A 19,806-nucleotide genomic window follows, 5' to 3' on the forward strand; every position below is an offset into this window, starting at 1 on the left:
CAGTCACTCAGTCGTGTCCGACTCTTTGTGACCCCATGAATCGCAGCACGCCAGGCCTCCCTGTCCATCACCAGCTCCTGGAGTTCACTGAGACTCATGTCCATTGAGTCAGTGATGCCATTCAGCCATCTCATCCTCTGTCGTCCCCTTCTCCTCCTACCCCCAATCCCTCCCAGCATCAGAGTCTTTTCCAATGAGTCAACTCTTCGCATCAGGTGGCCAAAGTACTGGAGTTTCAGCTTTAGCATCATTCCTTCCAAAGAAATCCCAGGGCTGATCTCCTTCAGAATGGACTGGTTGGATCCCCTTGCAGTCCAAGGGACTCTCTACAGTCTTCTCCAACACCACAGTTCAAAAGCATCAATTTTTTGGTGCTCAGCCTTCTTCACAGTCCAACTGTCACATCCATACATGACCACAGGAAAAACCATAGCCTTGACTAGACGAACCTCTGTTGGCAAAGTAATGTCTCTGCTTTTGAATATGCTATCTAGGTTGGTCATAACTTTCCTTCCAAGGAGTAAGCGTCTTTTAATTTCATGGCTGCAGTCACATTCTGCAGTCATTTTGGAGCCCAGAAAAATAAAGTCTGACACTCTTTCCACTGTTTCCCCATCTATTTCCCATGAAGTGGTGGGACCGGATGCCATGATCTTCGTTTTCTGAATGTTGAGCTTTAAGCCACCTTTTTCACTCTCCACTTTCACTTTCATCAAGAGGCTTTTGAGTTCCTCTTCACTTTCCGCCATAAGGGTGGTCTCATCTGCATATCTGAGGTTACTGATATTTCTCCCGGCAATCTTGATTCCAATTTGTGTTTCTTCCAGTCCAGCGTTTCTCATGATGTACTCAGCATATAAGTTAAATAAACAGGGTGACAATATACAGCCTTGACGAACTCCTTTTCCTATTTGGAACCAGTCTGTTGTTTCATGTCCAGTTCTAACTGTTGCTTCCTGACCTGCATACAAATTTCTGAAGAGGCAGATCAGGTTTAGAATAGATTACTAGTATAGATGATAAAAACATTAATTTGGTAGAAGTATTAAGGAGAAGTACCTTGTAACTTGCATCCAAAATATAGCTACTTTATTATCGTGAAAGTAAAGAAATAGTATCATTTGTTATAAATCTATGGTAAAAAAAAGTATATAATATTTATGTAAAGCAGACACTTGTTAATTCTCTAGAATAAATGCATTTTCAGTAGTAGCTGGTTTGCTTTTTCTTGTATCAATTAAAAAGCAGAAAATCCCCTGGTCACCTGGGAAAATGCTTTCAATAAATTGTTAAGAAAAAAAGCAGGACTTGTAACTGTACAATTAGTATAATTCCTGTATTGCTGGATGTATGTAATATGCAGAATAAATGACTGGAATTAGATATACTAATATGTTAACAATGCTTATTATTAAGGGGTGGAATTGCATGTGTTCTTTCTTAAAAATTAATTTATTTTAATTGGAGGATAATTACTTTACAATATTGTGATAGTTTTTGCCATGCTTTTCTTTTATCTGTATTTTATAAAATGTCTACAATGAACATGTATTATCTTTATAGTATGATATAAACAAGAAACACAAAAAAATTGTCTCAAAATGTTTGAAAACATCATTCAATTTTATAGACATACTCAACCATTGACTTGTTTTTTAAATATATTTGTAATGATTCCCATTCATTTTTATAAAATCAAAGGATTTCACCACCTTAAGCCAATGTTTTTTGCAGATATGAGAAAGACTTAGGTCATTTGAAGAGCCTTCAAGGATTCTTGAAAGTGTATCAACTGGGAAAGAAAACTGCTGATGTGCTATTTGAAGCTCATCCCTTGCCCTCCCCCATTTAACAACATGAAAAGTTTTAACTGGTATAAGACTTTAACCAAAAATGTATGGGTGTATTTCATCCAAATTAAAAGCATATTCAACCAGTGTCAAAGAGAGCTAGAAGTTCAATGAAACATTGCCACTTGAATGTTGTAAAAATAGCATTCTTTGTTTAAACTGTGGTTATTTACTTGCTGGCTTTACCATTTGAATATACTATCATGGACAAATTTATTGTCTATTAATGAATATTCATTCTATTCCACTGGTGTTGGAGTAATTCTCTGTTATGTGAAGTCAATTAAGGATGATACACATGTCAGCTAGGTAATCATCCAAATTTCCATTTGAGCACTCCATGTTCTCCTTTCTCTGCCTCCAAATACCTTATTATTCTCTTCATTTTTTAGTCTTTTTATCAGAACTTTATCTTGGGGAGGAAAAATTTATCTGTAGAAAAATAAACATTGAAAGAAAGAGATGTTTCTATTAGCTGGAAATCATTTATTGCCTCTATAAAAGTTTAAATAAAAACTCTACAAAAAGTTCACATTACTGTCTGATATGGTTTTAACATGATAGTATGTTTCAGAGGTAGTGCCAGTAAAGTGGGACACAAGATTCTAAAAGAAATTAGCAAGTTAATACAACATAAAATTTCAGTATCAAACAATATATACTCAGTACACTTTAATGGAACAATCCAAATATGTTTCCATGAAAATATCATTTTATTCTCTTTTATCCTTCCACAAATATGTTCTTATTAAAGGTTTGTTTGGGGCAATGGTATGTTGACTGTAGGCTCACAAGTTATTAGCCTCCTGCATTTTAACATCACAGAGCATAGCTTGGTGAAGAGCATGATACAGTGCTGTCTGCCAAGGATAATACCAGCTTCAAAGATAAACCTTTTTATTTGTCATTTAGACATAATGGTACTAAAAGCTCCCTTAAAAAGCTAATCTATCAGAATTTGGCATTTTGGGGATGGGAATGAAAATTTAATATTTGTAAGAAGAAAAAAAAAGCAATATTCCTTGTATACTATCACTGCAATATGGAGGAAGGAAGGAGTTTTCAGAATTCTTCTTAAATATGATCATAAGCTATCAGGCCAAGATGAAGAAACTCTTCCTTGGAAATGGGCTGATTACTTTGTCTTCCTTAAAAAGGTGCAACCAAGTCAGTCTTAGAGCCTAGAATTATTTTAAATATACCACTTATGTTTTCTCATACAAACTTACATACTGCTGACTGTGAAAGTGCCTTAAAATAAATTTTACCGTCTGGAGAAATTACCTATTGGACATCTTTTGAGGTCTTTGTAATATACAGAGCACAGGATGTGACTGGACTGTGGCCTTTTCTTCCTCAACAATAACATTTCTATCACAAGATTTCAATGGTAGTACAAAAGTCATGCTGTTGATAACTGATCTTACAACAAAATATTCCTAAATTCCATGAAAAGGCCAATTTTCTTATAATGTTTTCCTTGCATGTGCTAATTTTCCTAATCTCCAGGGTAACTGCAGTTCTCATTTTCTTGGGACTAATTTTAGCTTTGTTGAAATGAGAAAGGTTACTTTTGGTTCTTTTTTAAAAATACACACTTTGAAAAGTGCTCTTAGCTACACATTTCCTGTTTAGAAACTAATTGGCTATCCTAAGCCAGGGTTTCCCTGGTGGTTCATTGGTAAAGAACCAACCTTCTAATGCTGGAGACATGGGTTTGAAAAGATCTCCTGGGTCAGAAAGATCCACTGGAGAAAGAAATGGCAACCCACTTCAGTATTATTGTCTGGGAATTCCCATGGACAGAGGAGCCTGCTGGGCTATAGTCCATGGGGTCGCAAAAGAGTTGGACACGACTTACCAACTAAATAACAACAATCCTAATCCAACTGCAGACATCAAAGGGTAGTGAACAGAAAAAAAGAAAGTTGTCTTCTTTTTTTTTTTTTCTCCATTTTTTGCCTCTGCCTTTGTGAGAGATAGTATAGCTTCAGACAGGTTGTTCTTCATTATGGTTTCAAAGCCCTAAAGAAAGAAACACTAGTTGTTTTTGCCTCCCAGTCATGAAGATGTTCACAAAGCAGTCCATAAACATACTTTTCTGCTCTGAATTGTCTCAAAACATTCCAATCTATACATGTGAAAATACATTTCCTCATAATAGATTTTAATATTTAACATTGGAATGTTTTTCAAAATCTATGGTATATAATTTCATCCTGCCAATGTTGTTTTTCTGGATACAATCTTTTTCCTTTGGTTCCTGCTACAGAAAATGCTGAAGCACAAATGTCAATACAAAAGGATTCCTAAGTGTACTGTTATGATTTATGCTGTTTCTTTTTTAATGTAACTTTAAACAGGGACAAGTGAATCATCTACACTTCCTCTCAAAGTTGTAGACTAGGATTCCTTCCAGGAATCATATCTAGCAAAAATCTTTAAATCTATTAAAATTGAAACTTCCATAATTTTTATTTATATTCCTGAAAAAGTGAAAATAAACAATTTATTCTGAAGTTTATGGCTTGCTGAGGAGTAGAAATCCAGTGTCCCTATTGTAAGAGTTCAATGAATATTTTTTGATTTATTGACTAGTTGCTGAGGTGTGACAAGTTTAATCCATAGCATTAAAAGACGTATAAGAGAATCACCTCTTTTTACTTTGTGGCAAGAACTAAATAATAAGGGGTTTAAAATGAAGCAGGAAAAAATCAGTCTAAAGATAACCTCAACAACTAGTAAAAAGTCCTAAGAGAGACTTGAAGGCCTTGAATTTGTTCATGTTACCTTAAGAAATGTTTTCTAAGTTTGCTGTATATAGTAGGGACTTTTTATCTCATAGGGGAATTAGTGTGACTGATAAATTTAAACTTAGTATCCCAGGTTCCGTTACTCAGCCCTCTTTTCTCTGAATGGAATTTGACTTGTCAACAAGGTGTACTATACATTGTTTAAAAAGAACTATATGGCTCTCAGCTAAAAGGGAGCATACCTAACAACTGAAATATTTTTGCTAACAAAGAACCATAATAGTAGAGTAGCAGAAATACTAAATCAGACAAATAGCTGACAAAGTGAAAGATTATCAATGAACCTTATTTATTTGTGTGTGGTGGAGGGGCATTTCAAGGTCAAAGACATCCATGACTGCCTTTCTGTATTCATAAGTTGGCATCTGTGAATTCCAAGATCAAAGTTGGCTTTACTTACAAATTATGAAATATCTGACATAGAAACTTGATGGTCAAAAGCGCCATCTAGCTACTTTATTAATCTTTTAAGTATAAGTGAAAGTGAAAGTGAAGTTGCTCAGTCCTGTCTGACTCTTTGCGACCCCATGGACTGTAGCCTATTAGGCTCCTCCGTCCATGGGATTTTCCAGGCAAGAGTGCTGGAGTGGATTGCCATTTCCTTCTCCAGGGGATCGTCCAGACCCAGGAAGCTCTTTTAAGTATAGATAGCAATTTAACCATATGATACAGTTCCACACTGCCAGCTCACAAATATGTGATATTGTGTGCACAGGGAGAAACTGGCATTTTCCCTTCTATAGGTCTTGGTAATGTGATCTGGCACCCTGGAAGGGAAGGTCTGCAAAAAATTGTGTTGTGCCCTCTGGTACCCACTAATAGAACAACTGGGTAGAATGCCCATTTTAGGAGTGTACTCATAGAATAGTATTCAGGAAATTCAGAGAACTGTGATTTACAACCAAAGTGGTATAATTATTTTGGGTAGTATCCTTGGGCTGATAACTCTGTACAAGGCTCATATGGAAATGAGCTAAATTTGGTGGCAAAGCTCAGTGACTAGATTAAAAAAAAGAAAACTCAGTGGCTTAACTTGACTTCCTGTTTCATAAAATCTAAGAACTGAAAAAATATTATGATGATGGTGATAAACTTATAATACTTGTGTAACATTTCATCTAAGTTAGTTATACAAATTTAGTAGTAGAATGTGAATCTTATCAATATTTGTCACTTGCAGCAATAAAGAGTTCCCATTAAGATAAATCTTTTACAACATTTTTTTCTATACATTTAACAATTTATTTGACTTCATGTTGGTTAAATTACTTTTCCATAATGCTCTTCCTCCTCCCCCCAAATATTTGGGTTAATAATGGAAGAATGTCAATATTTTGCAATTGTGTACTAGCAATCACTTCAATTTTCAATCATTAACTTAAGTCGAAATTTCACAGAAGTTTAAAAATGAGCCCCAAGATTTATCTAGGTTAAAACGTTTTTAATGTTTTGTTTTCAATTTTCAGCCTACTTTCCTGAGTAAAAGTGTATGTGGATGACAGGAAAAGGAGAGAGGAAGAAAGATGTAATGGTTACAAAAAGAAGACTAGTCAAGCTTCAGTAACTTGATAAGCTATGTTGAAATATCTTTTTGTGTCTCTGGTCAAAGCTATTACTAAAACTAAGATTCATCTATAAAACAAACAAACAAAAAAGACCCCTCAGAAATTAGGCGTTATGCATTTCCTAGCTAAACTGCTGAAAATTAAATACATTTTCCTCCAGAGTTCCATCAGTTTGGAAAAAAACTCTCAAACAATGCTTTTAAATTTTACAAACTTTTTTTTGTACCATCTGTACCATTTTGCACCACAGCCATTATATCTGGTTCATCCTTCACAGAATACATTGCTTCAACAATATATTTTTCCAACTGAAGAATTTTGGGGCAGCACGATGCAACTATCTTGAAATGCATACCTGTTGGGTAGCCAAAAGGCTGTATCATATATCCCTCCCCCACCCCAATCACAAACTGTCTGAGGCATTTTTCTCTGATAAAGAAGACACACTGAATGAGGTATCATCAGGCTCCGGCGAGGCATGATTGAAATCCATCTCTTCTAATTCAGGAGGTAAATCTGACAGCAATGCCTAAGTCAGAAAAATCAATTGTTTTGAATTAGTATTTGGATATATCTTTCCAACTTTATAGTTGTGGTCCTTTCACATTGATTTATTCTTACAGATTTAAAGAAAGGAGCATTTCTCTCTCAGAACTTTATACAACATCTTTTCTAAGAGAAAAACTCATCATATACTATTAAGGAAGTAATAAAATATTAGATCTTGAGAGTGTGGATTATGTAGAGTGCAACCTACAAACAGGGAGTAAGGAGAGAAATGAGCAACTACTCTGAACCAAATGCTCTGAAGTGTCTGAGATAAGTGATTTTCATACCAGTTTTGATTGTTCAGTGATCACTGCTAGAGGACTTTAAAATTATATATAACTTATTAAAATACCCCTGCCCGATTATACTGTCCATCACACTAAAACACAGCTCACAAGACTGTTTTGAACTTCAGTGGGAGAAATAATTAAGCAATTAGGGGAAAAGTTCAGCTATTCTATTTTAGATAAAATTTTAGCATTTTAAAAGTCCAAGTGATTTTTTTTTTCTTTCCTTAGGCTATGGTCAAGCATTCACAAAGGCTCTGCTGAACCAGTGAATTTGGCTGTGTAATGATGTTTCTAGAGGACTGCTCATCTCTCTTTTGGAGTAATTAGGATAAGGGAAGAGCCATGAACGAAGTTTTGTCATGGTGTAATTGTTCCATCTGGAGTTGCAGAACATGCATTCATACTAGAGAAATAAATAATCAAGTTTTATCTGGCTGGCAGTGCTGATGTGCATTTGACCATCAGAAATGGCAAACTAAATGAATGACTTGCTGCTCCCAATACTAAAAATAATGTAATGTATTTCGACAATTTTTAGACAACATTAGTTGTAGTGTTAGCTTTGGGTGCAATAGTAAAAAAAAAGACCCAGTGCAGGTTTGCTTCTACCCAAATAATGAACAGAAAGACAGGGCATGTTAGAGAACATGTTAAATCCACTGTTGAAATAAGACAGTACTCTCCTATTCTCTTTATTAAAAGAAGTGACAGTTGTAAATCCTATAGTTTTTTGTTTTAGAGAAAAGAGGTAAGATTAGAACTTTCTGTCAGGCTGCAAAAGGAAAGGCTAACTCCTGTCTGTACAAAAATTTATTTATTTTCTGCTATTAAATGGTTCATGAACTTCTTGGTGAAATTGAGAGTACTGTTTACAAAGCAGTCACCTAAAGGTGCTACATGCTTTCTAAGGTTTCTAGGTTGCAGTAATAGAGCACAGAACCATTTTCTTCTAGGTCAGTTGTTTACCACTAACCCAGTATAGTTCAACAAAGCCTTTGCTGACAATGGTTGATCATAGTTTATGAGAAATACATCACTGGATTTATTTCACTTTGCAAGTGCAAAGAAGCCATATTAAAGAGGGCAAAGTGTTCCAATGAACAAAGCCTAGCATACTGGAGAGTCATATAGGTGAGTAGACTTAACGACATTCAAATTGTAGCGGGGAGACCTTCAAATCAAAGAACACTACTATGTATTTCTTTGTCATTGCATTTAATGTAGTTGCCTGACAAAATCAGTACAGTATGAAATAGGAAAACTTTAATATCTGGGGCAGAACGAGGCACTACTAATGCATGGGGTCCATTTAAAAATATTCCTTTTCGATATCTTTCTGGATTGCAACACTGGCACCCTGAACAAATCTTCAGATTTTGTCAGTTGCTAGAACTGTCTTTTTCATAGACTAAAGTGAACACAATGAACTTGCTTCACTCCTGGTTCTCTACCAGTCAGAGTGTGACCTACTGCCATTCTTCCCAAGAGATTATAACATTTCCAAATAGAATATAATCACATAGTGAATTATCAAGGGAAAAAAGATCATAACTAATGACTTAGTACAGTGCTGACAACATTATTTTTATTTAAAAATCTCTATTGGTTTGGATAATCTAATATTCAGTCAGACATTATCATATATTTTCAAATCCTGGACTGTTTCATGGGGGCAAAATACTCTGTGGACCACTCATCTCACTCAACTTACCCAAATCAAGATTAACAGAAAAACAGATTTTTAAAATGAGAAACCAATGACACAATGATTCTCTTTTATTAGGCAGAATAAAAATCAAGTCCTTCCAGAAATAAACCTTTAAGCATTTCATAGAGTAAAGATCAGTAATTTAAGAGCTGACTTGGGTAACTTTTGTGTTGGTATCTTCTATATTTTTAGACTGTATTTGGAGATCCATTATACTCAATCTCAAGTACAAAAATCAGTATTTTGTATTTGGATGCTGATTATACAGGCTATGATTTTCAGTACAGTTTTTGTATAACTATCTCTTCCCCCTCCCCCAGCCAATGTTTTGTCCATATCTTAGTTCATCAGCCTTTTTTCAGAGGAAAAGTAGAAGAAAAAGGCAAAAGTAAAATGTACAATAGGTACTTTTCTTATTTTTTTTTTTGTAGTTCTGGGGGAAGGATAAAGCCAGGTTAGAATAAAAAAATAAAATGCAGCTTGTGTGCTATTGCTAGATATAAAAAGTCATAGACAACTGTGAATAAGCTGACCACACAACTCTGAAATACAAGCCATGCATGACTTTTAGGACTAGGACCACACTCCAAATTACTCCCATATTGAACCTAATTCTACTTTTCCTTTCTTTAATATTAATGTAATTAAAAATTACAGTTCTTTGGGGACCAAATTCAAGACTATCATTAACAATAACCCTGTGTACGAGACAGCAAAAGAGACACTGATGTATAGAACAATCTTATGGACTCTGTGGGAGAGGGAGAGGGTGGGAAGATTTGGGAGAATGGCATTGAAACATGTAAAATATCATGTATGAAACGAGTTGCCAGTCCAGGTTTGATGCACGATACTGGATGCTTGGGGCTGGTGCACTGGGACGACCCAGAGGGATGGAATGGGGAGGGAGGAGGGAGGAGGGTTCAGGATGGGGAACACATGTAAACCTGTGGCGGATTCATTTTGATAGTTGGCAAATCTAATACAGTTATGTAAAGTTTAAAAATAAAATAAAATTAAAAAAAAAAAAAAAAAATAAAATCTGTACTTTAGATTCCTAAAAAACAAATACATTTTCAATATGCCATGGAATATGCTTAGCTCACATAATAAACCAAAATGCTTAAATAAAACTGGCAAATATGACTGGTAACTACCATCTTGGGATGTCTGTGTGTGTACAGAATGGGGAGAGCACAATTCATGAAACTGGACACATAATGTACATGCTAGATTAAGCCTCATGAGTAAATTATAGCTTAAATTTTGTGGTTCAGTACTTTGATGAAATATATAAAGACATTTTCCTTATGAAAAGCAGGAGAATTCTGGGATGCTAAGACTAATCTTTTTCCTTGGAGATGACTGGAATAGGCTACATACGTCTTGCTTGGATATAAGGAATAAATGCTTGTACTCTAGCTGAATAGAAACCACTGAGACTGCTTCCTAATTAAGGCTTACCTGTGTAATATACTACTTACATTGAATTTCTCTGATAATCAGGAATCAACATGGTAGTCCACAACTCAGAGGCATATTTGGTATCATTTAGTATTAAATATAACATATTTAGTATTAAATATAACATTTAACATAATTCTATATTCTTTTTTTTTTTTTTAGGCTACCTGGTGGCTCAGATGGTTAAGAATGTGCCTGCAATGCAGAAGACCCGAGCTTGATCCCTGGGTTGGGAAAACCTCCTAAAGTAGGAAATGGCACCCCATTCCAATATTCTTGCCTGGGAAATCCCAAGGAGAGAGGAGCCTGGCAAGCTACAGTTTACAGGGTTGCAAAGAGTCAGACATGACTGAGTGACACTAACATATTCCTTTTTAGTAAGATTAATAAATTATTACACAAATTTTAACAGAAAAAGTGAGGCAGAAAATGTAATCTGGGAAGAATTTGCCAAAAAAAAAAAAATCCACAGTGACAAACAGAAGACATTTCATTTCATCTTTGGGGTAGTGGAATCAAACACTATAGTTAAATTGGGAAAAGTAAATGCTGCACTGTGGTTACAAAGAATTTCACAAAGCAATTTCAATTTTTTTAGTGATGTGCAACATATCATGAAATAGAAGGTATTCAAACACCTGTGAACTTTAGTAGGGGCTGGAAGGTAACTGAAATCCAGAAGAGAGGCAAATGCCTCACTTCTTTCATTCATAGGAAGTCCTAAAATATGTGCCTCTCCAGTTAGTGTAACCCCATCTTTACAACTGTTTTGAGAATTTCTTTAAAATTAATTAAATGAAATAATATGTACAAGATAGAGAATAGAGTCAATAATTATATTTTAAAAATGTAAAATGTTTTCCCTACTTGATACTGGCTTGGAATTAACAAAGTATGTTAATCATTTTGATTTTCCACTAAAGCAGCACACAAAATCTGAGTATTTATTCCCAAGAAAGCTATATTAACAAGTCAGGAGGTAACAAATCCTTCCTTGATGACAAGCAGGAATGAGGTATAAAAATGAAAAGAATATGAAGAACCCAAGTGTGACTTGCCACTTTTCAACATTATATGTTATAATTTACTATTCTCTTCTGTTGCTTACCTGTTGTTGTTCCTTATTGTCAGCTTTTATAGCTAGTATCAAGCTTCTTACAAATGTCTGAAGTTTAAAATTTTTTTGCTTCTGAATCTCTAACTCATTTTCAATGAATCTGACTTCTTCATTCTGAAGGAGAAAGCATCAAATAATAAATTACTCTGTGCAAACCTAGGACTACACATGTTTGATGCACAATAAAACTTTTAAAAAGCAATCAAATTATAGAGACAATAAAAAGATAAAAGTTTAGCATAAAGGATTCTAGAACACAGAAGTAAATTATCCTATTACTCAAAGGCTGCCTTTTAAGCAAATCACCAACAGAAAATAATCTGCAAGGTCAAAAATCCAATCAAATAAATTCCGGTAAGAGAAAAATCAAGAAGCAGTTCCCTTCTTGGAAAGACTCATCCTACATTAAACCTAATCAGCATTCAGATTAGGATTAAGAATAGATAGAGCCCAATTTACCTCAAGTAAAGAGCAATAGCAGATGCAGTAATGCTGGATGTATCATTCACAAAGTCAAACATTGAGAAGTAAAAAGGTTATTATTCTGTAACAAAGAGGGACTGAAATTTTTCATAAGACTATCAAATAGTTTGCTGAGCCCCCCACCCTTTTGTAAGAGTCTGTTATTCAGAAAATATCTCCAAATGTACAATGATTTGAAACTCAGTCTCTCTTCACTATTTTTCCTAGTTGTGTAGGAAAAGAAAAATAAACTAGGTTTGGGAGGATTTTAGTGCCAGACCTATTGATAATTGTGTAAACTAGGGCAGGACAATTAACCTGTGATTGTATATACTCATCAATAAAATGGATATAATACTAGTAATCATTGGCAATTCTAGATTGAGGGTTATAAGGGTCAAATAAGATAATGGCCATGAAATTGCTCTATATAGATTTACTATTTAAGCTACAGAAGTTAAGAACCTGTGATATTGGTGAAAGTGTGGACATATAGATCAATGGACATAATAGAGAGTTCAGAAATATATATTATATATTGCATTATATGTGTATATATATGTACACACACATGCAAATTTGGTTGTCTTTTGATTAAGATGCTGAGGTAATTCAATGCACAAAGAATAATCTTTCAACATTTCAAAAAAGAGTGGTTGAAAACTTGTAAATCCATACCCCCTTCAAAAAAGATTATCAAACCTTAACTCACATAATATACAAAATATAATGAGAAGTGGATAACAGACCTAAACATAAAACCAAAAACTATAAAACTTCTAGAGGAAAACTGAGGGAAAACTCTCTATGTCCTTGGGTTAGGCAAAAAATTTTCAATAAGACACAAAAATCATGAATTCATTAAAAAAAGAGAAATCCCACATCATTGCTTTTCAAAAGATACTATTAAGAAAATGAAAATACAAGCTATATATTAGGAGGAAAAATTTGTAAATCACAAATATGATAAAGGACTTGTATTCAGGATGCATAAAGAGCTCTTATAGAACAAATATAAGACCACCAACTGAATAAAAATCAGGTGAAATATTTGAATATACAATTTATCAAAGAAGATATGAGAGTGACCAATAAACACTTGAAAATGTTTCATATTGTTTGTCATAAAGGAAATGCAAATTAAAACCACAAAGAGATGCTACCACCAACATACTGTTATTGTTGATGTTCAATCACTCAGTCTTGTCTGACTCATTGTGACTCCATGGACTGCAGCATGCCAGGCTTCCCTGACCTTCATCATCTCCTGGAATTTGTTCAAAATCATGTCCTTTGAGTCAGGGATGCTATCCAACTATCTCATCCTCTGTCATCCCCTTTTCCTCCTGCCTTCAATCTTTCTGATCATGATCTCCCAGCATCAGGCCAAAGTATTGGAGCTTCAGCTTCAGCATCAGTCCTTCCAATGAATATTCAGGATTGATTTCCTTTAGGATTGACTGGTTTGATATCCTTGCTCTCCAAGGGACTCTCAAGAGTCTTCTCCAGCATCACAGTTCAACAGCATGAATTCTTCAGCATTCTTCTTTATGGTACAAATCTCACATCCATCCATGACTACTGAAAAAACTAAAGCTTTGACTAAACGGACCTTCATTGGCAAAGTGATGCCTCTGCTTTTTAATACCCTGTCTAGGATTGTTATAGCTTTTCTTCTAATGAGCAAGCATCTTTTATTTTCACGGCTTTAGTCACCATTTTAAGTAATTTTTGAGCTCAAGAAAATAAAGTCTGTCTCTGTTTCTCTTGTTTCCCAATCTATTTGCCATGAAGTGATGGGACCGGGTGCCATAATCTTAGTTTTTTGAATGTTGAGTTTTAAGCCAGCTTTTTCAGTCTCCTCTTTCAGCTTCATCAAGAGACTCTTTAGTTCCTCTTTGCTTTCTGCCTTTAGGGTGGTGTCATTTGCACATGTTATCTGCACTATTTCTCTTGGCAATCTTGATTCCGGTTGTGCTTCATTCAGCCCTGTATTTTGCATGATATAGTCTACATATAAGTTAAATAAGCAGAGTGATAATTACATCCTTGACATACTCCTTTCCTAATTTTGAACCAGTCCATTGTTCCATGTTCTGTTATATAAACTATTGCTTCTTTACATGCATACAGGTTTCTCAGGAGGCAGGTAAGGTGGTCTGGTATTCCCACCAACATACTACAATAGATTATGCTAAAGAGGCTGACAATAGCAAGTGCTGATGAGAAGAATGTGGAGCAATTAAAAGTCTCATATTTTGTTGGTGGGAGGGTAAAGCCATACAGCCACTTTGGGAAATGTCTTGCAGTTTCTTATAAAATTAAATATAGCCTTTCTTACCATTTGACTCAGCAATCCTACTCTTAAGTATTTACCCAAGGGATGTGAAAATGCATGTCTACAAAAAGACATACATGAATATTCATAGAGGCTTTATTTATAATAGCCCCAAACTAGATGTAACACAAATGTTCATCATCAGATGAATAATATATTGTGGTCATGCTTACACAGTTGTGTCCAATGTCAAAACTAAATGTATGAAAAGATGAATTTTATTATATGTAAATTATTATATCAAAAACATTATTAAAAATTATTAGCCAGCTAATAATTGAAAATAAGCTATGAGCATCCTCTGCAACTGGAGAATCTGTCTCAAAGAGAATAGCAGGAACTTTAACATCATTTGCTCAAAAAGCTGCAGAAAATATATTAAAAATTGTTAATTCCATGGGCATTCCTTTTACAATTGAGAGGATACAGTTGTATTAACCACATTCAATCTATGGACATGCTTACTGCATCAGTTATATCAATACAATTTAGAACTTATTTACCCTAATAAAACGGCTTCCTTTTCAGATCATTTAATATCAAGTGAATGATCTGCAAATGCTTCAAGCTAAATTCTTTATTTAAAGGCATTCTACAGTAATCTAAACTATAGGTAAGCATTATAATAAAATTTCACTTGTTCCTGCCATAATACATTTGACTAATTCTAAACATTTTATTTTATTAGTATTTATTGTCAGAACAACAGTATTAGCAAAGTACTGGTCAGGAAGTCTTTTTGAATACAGGAGATATCTATCTTCATTATCCCAGTGTCTCCTTTGAAAGCATAAGTCTATCTGAGCTACACTCACTGTTCACTAGAAACATTTAAAAAACAATTCACATTTGGAGAAGTCAGGAAGCATCTTTTGTTATGCATACCTCTAATTTCTCCTCGAACTATTCCTCTTCCTTAGTATTTATGTAATGTTTTAAAACATAAATAGCTTTAAGATAATTTAATATTACAGACATTTTCTTCTTGGTGCTGTGATTTGCAAGCCTATTAAACACTTCCTATATTACAGGAAGTGATTTGTGTGGCCTTTTAAGATTTGCCTAAGTTAATGGTTTGAGAGGAAGTAGTAAGATAAACATCAGTCACTGATTTCACAAAATAAGACCTAGCTAATTTTTCTTATTAAAATCGTCCCTGTATTTCCATTAAGTATTGTCAATTATTCTCCAAGATGACTGTAGGAAGCACTCAAGGTTTCATATGGACCAGCACTTTGATCTTTCTTTGACAAAGGAGGCAAAAATATACAATGGAGAAAAGACAATCTCTTTAACAAGTGGTGTTGGGAAAACTAGACAATCACCCATAAAAAATGAAGCTAGAACACTTTCTAACACCATATATAAAAATAAACGCAAAAAGGATTAAAGATCTAAATGTAAGATCAGAAACTATAAAACTCTTAGAGGAAAACATAGGCAGAACACTCTGACATAAATCGCAGCAAGATCCTCTATGATCCACCTTCCAGAATAATGGAAATAAAAACAAAAATAAACAAATGGGGCCTCAGTTCAGTTCAGTTCAGTCGCTCAGTCATGTCCGACTCTTTGCGACCCCATGAATCACAGCACGCCAGGCCTCCCTGTCCATCACCAACTCCCGGAGTTCACCCAAACTCATGTCCATTGAATCGATGATGCCACCCAGCCATCTCATCCTCTGTTGTTCCCTTCTCCTCCTGGCCCCAATCCCTCCCAGCATCAGAGTCTTTTCCAATGAGTCCACACTTCGCATGAGGTGGCCAAAGTACTGGAGTTTCAGCTGTAGCATCATTCCCTCCAAAGAAATCCCAGGGCTGGTCTCCTTCAGAATGGACTGGTTGGATCTCCTTGCAGTCCAAGGGACTCTCAAGAGTCTTCTCCAATACCACAGTTCCAAAGCATCAGTTGTTCAATGCTCAGCTTTCTTCACAGTCCTAATTAAACTTAAAAGCTTTTGCACCACTAAGGAAACTATAAGTAAGGTGAAAAGGCAGCCTTAAGAATGGGAGAAAATAATAGCAAATGAAGCAACTGACAAACAACTAATCTCAAAAATATACAAGCAACTCCTACAGCTCAATTCCAGAAAAATAAATGACCCAATCCAAAAATGGGCCAAAGAACTAAGTAGACATTTCTCCAAAGAAGACATACAGATGGCTAACAAACACATGAAAAGATGCTCAACATCACTCATTATCAGAGAAATGCAAATCAAAACCACTATGAGGTGCCATTTCACGCCAGTCAGAATGGCTGCGATCCAAAAGTCTACAAGCAATAAATTCTGGAGAGGGTGTGGAGAAAAGGGAACCCTCTTACACTGTTGGTGGGAATGCAAACTAGTACAGTCACTATGGAGAACAGGGTGGAGATTCCTTAAAAAACTGGAAATAGAACTGCCTTATGACCCAGCAATCCCACTGCTGGGCATACACACCGAGGAAACCAGAATTGAAAGAGACATGTGTACCCCAATGTTCATCGCAGCACTGTTTATAATAGCCAGGACATGGAAGCAACCTAGATGTCCATCAGCAGATGAATGGATAAGAAAGCAGTGGTATGTATACACAATGGAGTATTACTCAGCCATTAAAAAGAATGCATTTGAATCAGTTCTAATGAGGTGGATGAAACTGGAGCCTATTATACAGAGAAGTAAGCCAAAAAGAAAAACACCAATACAGTATACTAACGCATATATATGGAATTTAAAAAGATGGTAAAAATAACCCTGTATACGAGACAGCAAAAGAGACACTGATGTATAGAACAGTCTTTTGGACTCTGTGGGAGATGGTGGGATGATTTGGGAGAATGACATTGAAACATGTATATCATATACGAAAAGAGTCACCAGTCCAGGTTCAACGCATGACACTGGATGCTTGGGGCTGGTGCACTGGGACGACCAGAGGGATGGTACGGAGAGGGAAGAGGGTTCAGGATGGGGAACACCTGTGGCAGATTCATGTTGATGTATGGCAAAACCAATACAATATTTTAAAGTTAAAAAATAAAATAAATAAATTTAAAAAAAGAAAAAAAAAGAATGGAAGAAAATAATAGCAAATGAAACAACTGACAAAGAATTAATCTAAAAAATATACAAGCAGCTCAATACCAGAAAAATAAACGACCCAATCAAAAAATGGGCCAAAGAACTAAACAGACATTTCACCAAAAAAGACATACAGATGGCTAACAAACACATGAAAAGATTCTCAACATCACTTATTATCAGAGAAATGCAAATCAAAACCACAATGAGAGGAGTGCAAAGATGGAGGAGGAATAGGATGGGGAGGCCACTTCCTCCCAAGAAAATTCATCAAAAGATCATTTGAACACTGAACAAATTCCACAAAGCAACTTCTGAAAGCTGGTGGAGGACATCAGGAACCCAGAAAGACAGCCCATTGTCTTCAAAGGGAGGTAAGACAAAATATAAGAGATAAAAAGAGAGACAAAAGAGTTAGGGATGGAGACCTTACCCAGGGAGGGAGTCTTAAAAGAGGAGAAGTTTCCAAACACCAGGAAACCCTCTCATGGGCAGGTCTGTGGGGAGTTTCAGAATCTCAGAGGGCAACATAACCGGGAGGAAAAAATAAATAAATAAAATCCACAGATTATGTGCCTAACCACAACTCCCAGTGAAGTAGCCCAGACACTCACATCCCCCACCAGCAAGTGGGGGCTGAACAGGGAGGTGTGGGCTGAATTGCTTAGGGTAAGGACCAGGCCTGAATGCCCTGAGGAAAGTCTGAGGGAGCTAATGTTGAGATAGCAACCCAAAATGTGGGATAGCCAGAGATGGAAAAAAAAAAGAAAGAATTTTCCCACAAAATGCTCTAACCTAAGTCACTGCTGGGCCCACTCACAGAACAAAGGATTGAGTGAATACCAGAGGAAAGCTAGCCAGCAGCGGACTGGCAGTGGACCAGCTCATCCCCCACCAGAGGCAAAGAGGCAGGCAGGTGAAGGTCAGAGCCAGAAGGCGAGGGGCAACCTTGACCCCAGAGGTGGCATCCTCTACCAAACTGTGAGCAGGCTCCCAGTTGCTAACCAAGTCTTCCTGGGATCCTTGATGCTTGACATCTGCCAGGAGGGTCGCAGCCAGAGATCAGCTCCCCAGAGGAGACACACAGCACACCTGAGATGGCGCTCCCGCTGCACATACAGGAAACTGAGCAGCTGGGATAGGGGAGGTGATAAGATTCACCGCTTACCTGAGGAGTGTGCTCTTGCCAAGCACCTGGTCGCCTGAGCTGTTCGGACCTGGGAAGGGCACAAAAAGCAGGCCCAACCGAGTCTGTGCCCTTGTGGAGTACCGAGAACCTGAACCTGGGTGGCTTAAACCTGGGAAGTGCACACAACCCAGGGCCCACTTTAGGCAGTTCCCCTGCAGAGCAACCTGGAGCCTGAGCAGTATAGACCTGGAAAGCACACAGGTCATGGGCGGGGACAAACCCAGTGTGGCCCAGACACTGCAAGCACTCCCCACATATACCAGTGATATTTTTTTGCAGTGTTCCTCCCTCCCCGCAGCACAATTGAACAAGTGAGCCTAAATAAATGACCACTTTCGTTACCTTGTGTCAGGGTGGAAATTAGACACTGAAGAGGCGTGCAAACAGGGGAAGCCAAAATAAACAATGAAGAAGGAACTGCTTTGGAAGTGACAGGTACAACAGATTAAAACCCTGTAGTTAGCACTGACTACATTGGAAGGGGCCTATAGACCTTGAGAAGAAGTATAAGCTGGAACAAGGAACTATCTGAAACTGAACTGACCCCACACTGCCCTCAACAGCTCCAGAGAAATTCCTAGATATATTTTACTATTATCATTTTTAATTTTTTTTATTTTTAAGTTCTTTATTACACCTTTAATTTTCATTTTTATAATCTACTATTACCTTGCAAAAAAAGACCCTATTTTTAAAGCTAATTTCATATGTATATTTTTTATAATTTTTGTGAATTTTTTTTAATTTTTTTTTGAGAGTTTAAACTCTACTCTAGATTTTTAATATTTGCTTTTTGATATTTGTTATCAATTTTGTACCTTTAGGAAACCAATCTTCAATACTCATTTTTACATAGGAGTGTGATTACTGGCTTTATTTCTCTCTCCCCTTTTGATTCTCCTTTTTCTCCCCCAGGTAACCTCTATCTCCTCTGTCCCCCTTCTCTTCTCTATTTAATTCTGTGAATCTCTTTGGGTGTTCCAGGCTGTGGAGAACACTTAAGTAACTGCTCACTGGCTAAATTGGTCTTTCTCCTTTTGACTCCCCCTCCTCTCCTCCTGGTCACCTCTGTCTCCTTCCTCCCTCTTCTCTTCTCTTTGGAACTCCGTGAACCTCTCAGAGTGTTCCAGACTCCGGAGAGCAAATAGGGAATTGATTACTGGCTAGATTGCTCTCTCCCCTTTTGATTCCCCCTCTTCTCCTCCTGGTCACCTCTATCTCCCTCCTTCCACTTCTCTTCTCCATGTAACTCTTTGAACCTCTCTAGGTGTCACTTACTGTGGAGAATCGTTTCACCATTAACCTATATATTCTATCACTGGTGCTCTATGGATGGAGAAGTCTTGAGGCTACTGTAAGAACAAGACTGAAAGCAAGAGGCAGGAGAATTA

At 36.4% G+C, this 19,806-nt stretch overlaps 1 protein-coding gene across 3 annotated transcripts in view; it reads right to left on the reverse strand.

Annotated features, from left to right (window-relative positions):
* Nucleotides 1-1,602: 1,602 nt before the first annotated feature.
* Nucleotides 1,603-19,806, reverse strand: part of HDX (highly divergent homeobox) — a 220,823-nt gene continuing 202,619 nt past the window's right edge. For all 3 annotated transcript variants that reach the window (XM_044936634.2, XM_006076546.4, XM_006076545.4), the window contains 2 exons: nt 11,348-11,470; nt 1,603-6,757 (listed from right to left, as the gene is read on the reverse strand). In XM_044936634.2, coding sequence (XP_044792569.1) covers nt 6,632-6,757; nt 11,348-11,470 — 249 coding nt within the window. In that variant the 3' untranslated portion in view covers nt 1,603-6,631. The remainder of the gene's footprint in view (nt 6,758-11,347; nt 11,471-19,806) is intronic.

This window comes from Bubalus bubalis, chromosome X, assembly GCF_019923935.1.
Source record: "Bubalus bubalis isolate 160015118507 breed Murrah chromosome X, NDDB_SH_1, whole genome shotgun sequence".
Classification (NCBI taxonomy): domain Eukaryota; kingdom Metazoa; phylum Chordata; class Mammalia; order Artiodactyla; family Bovidae; genus Bubalus; species Bubalus bubalis.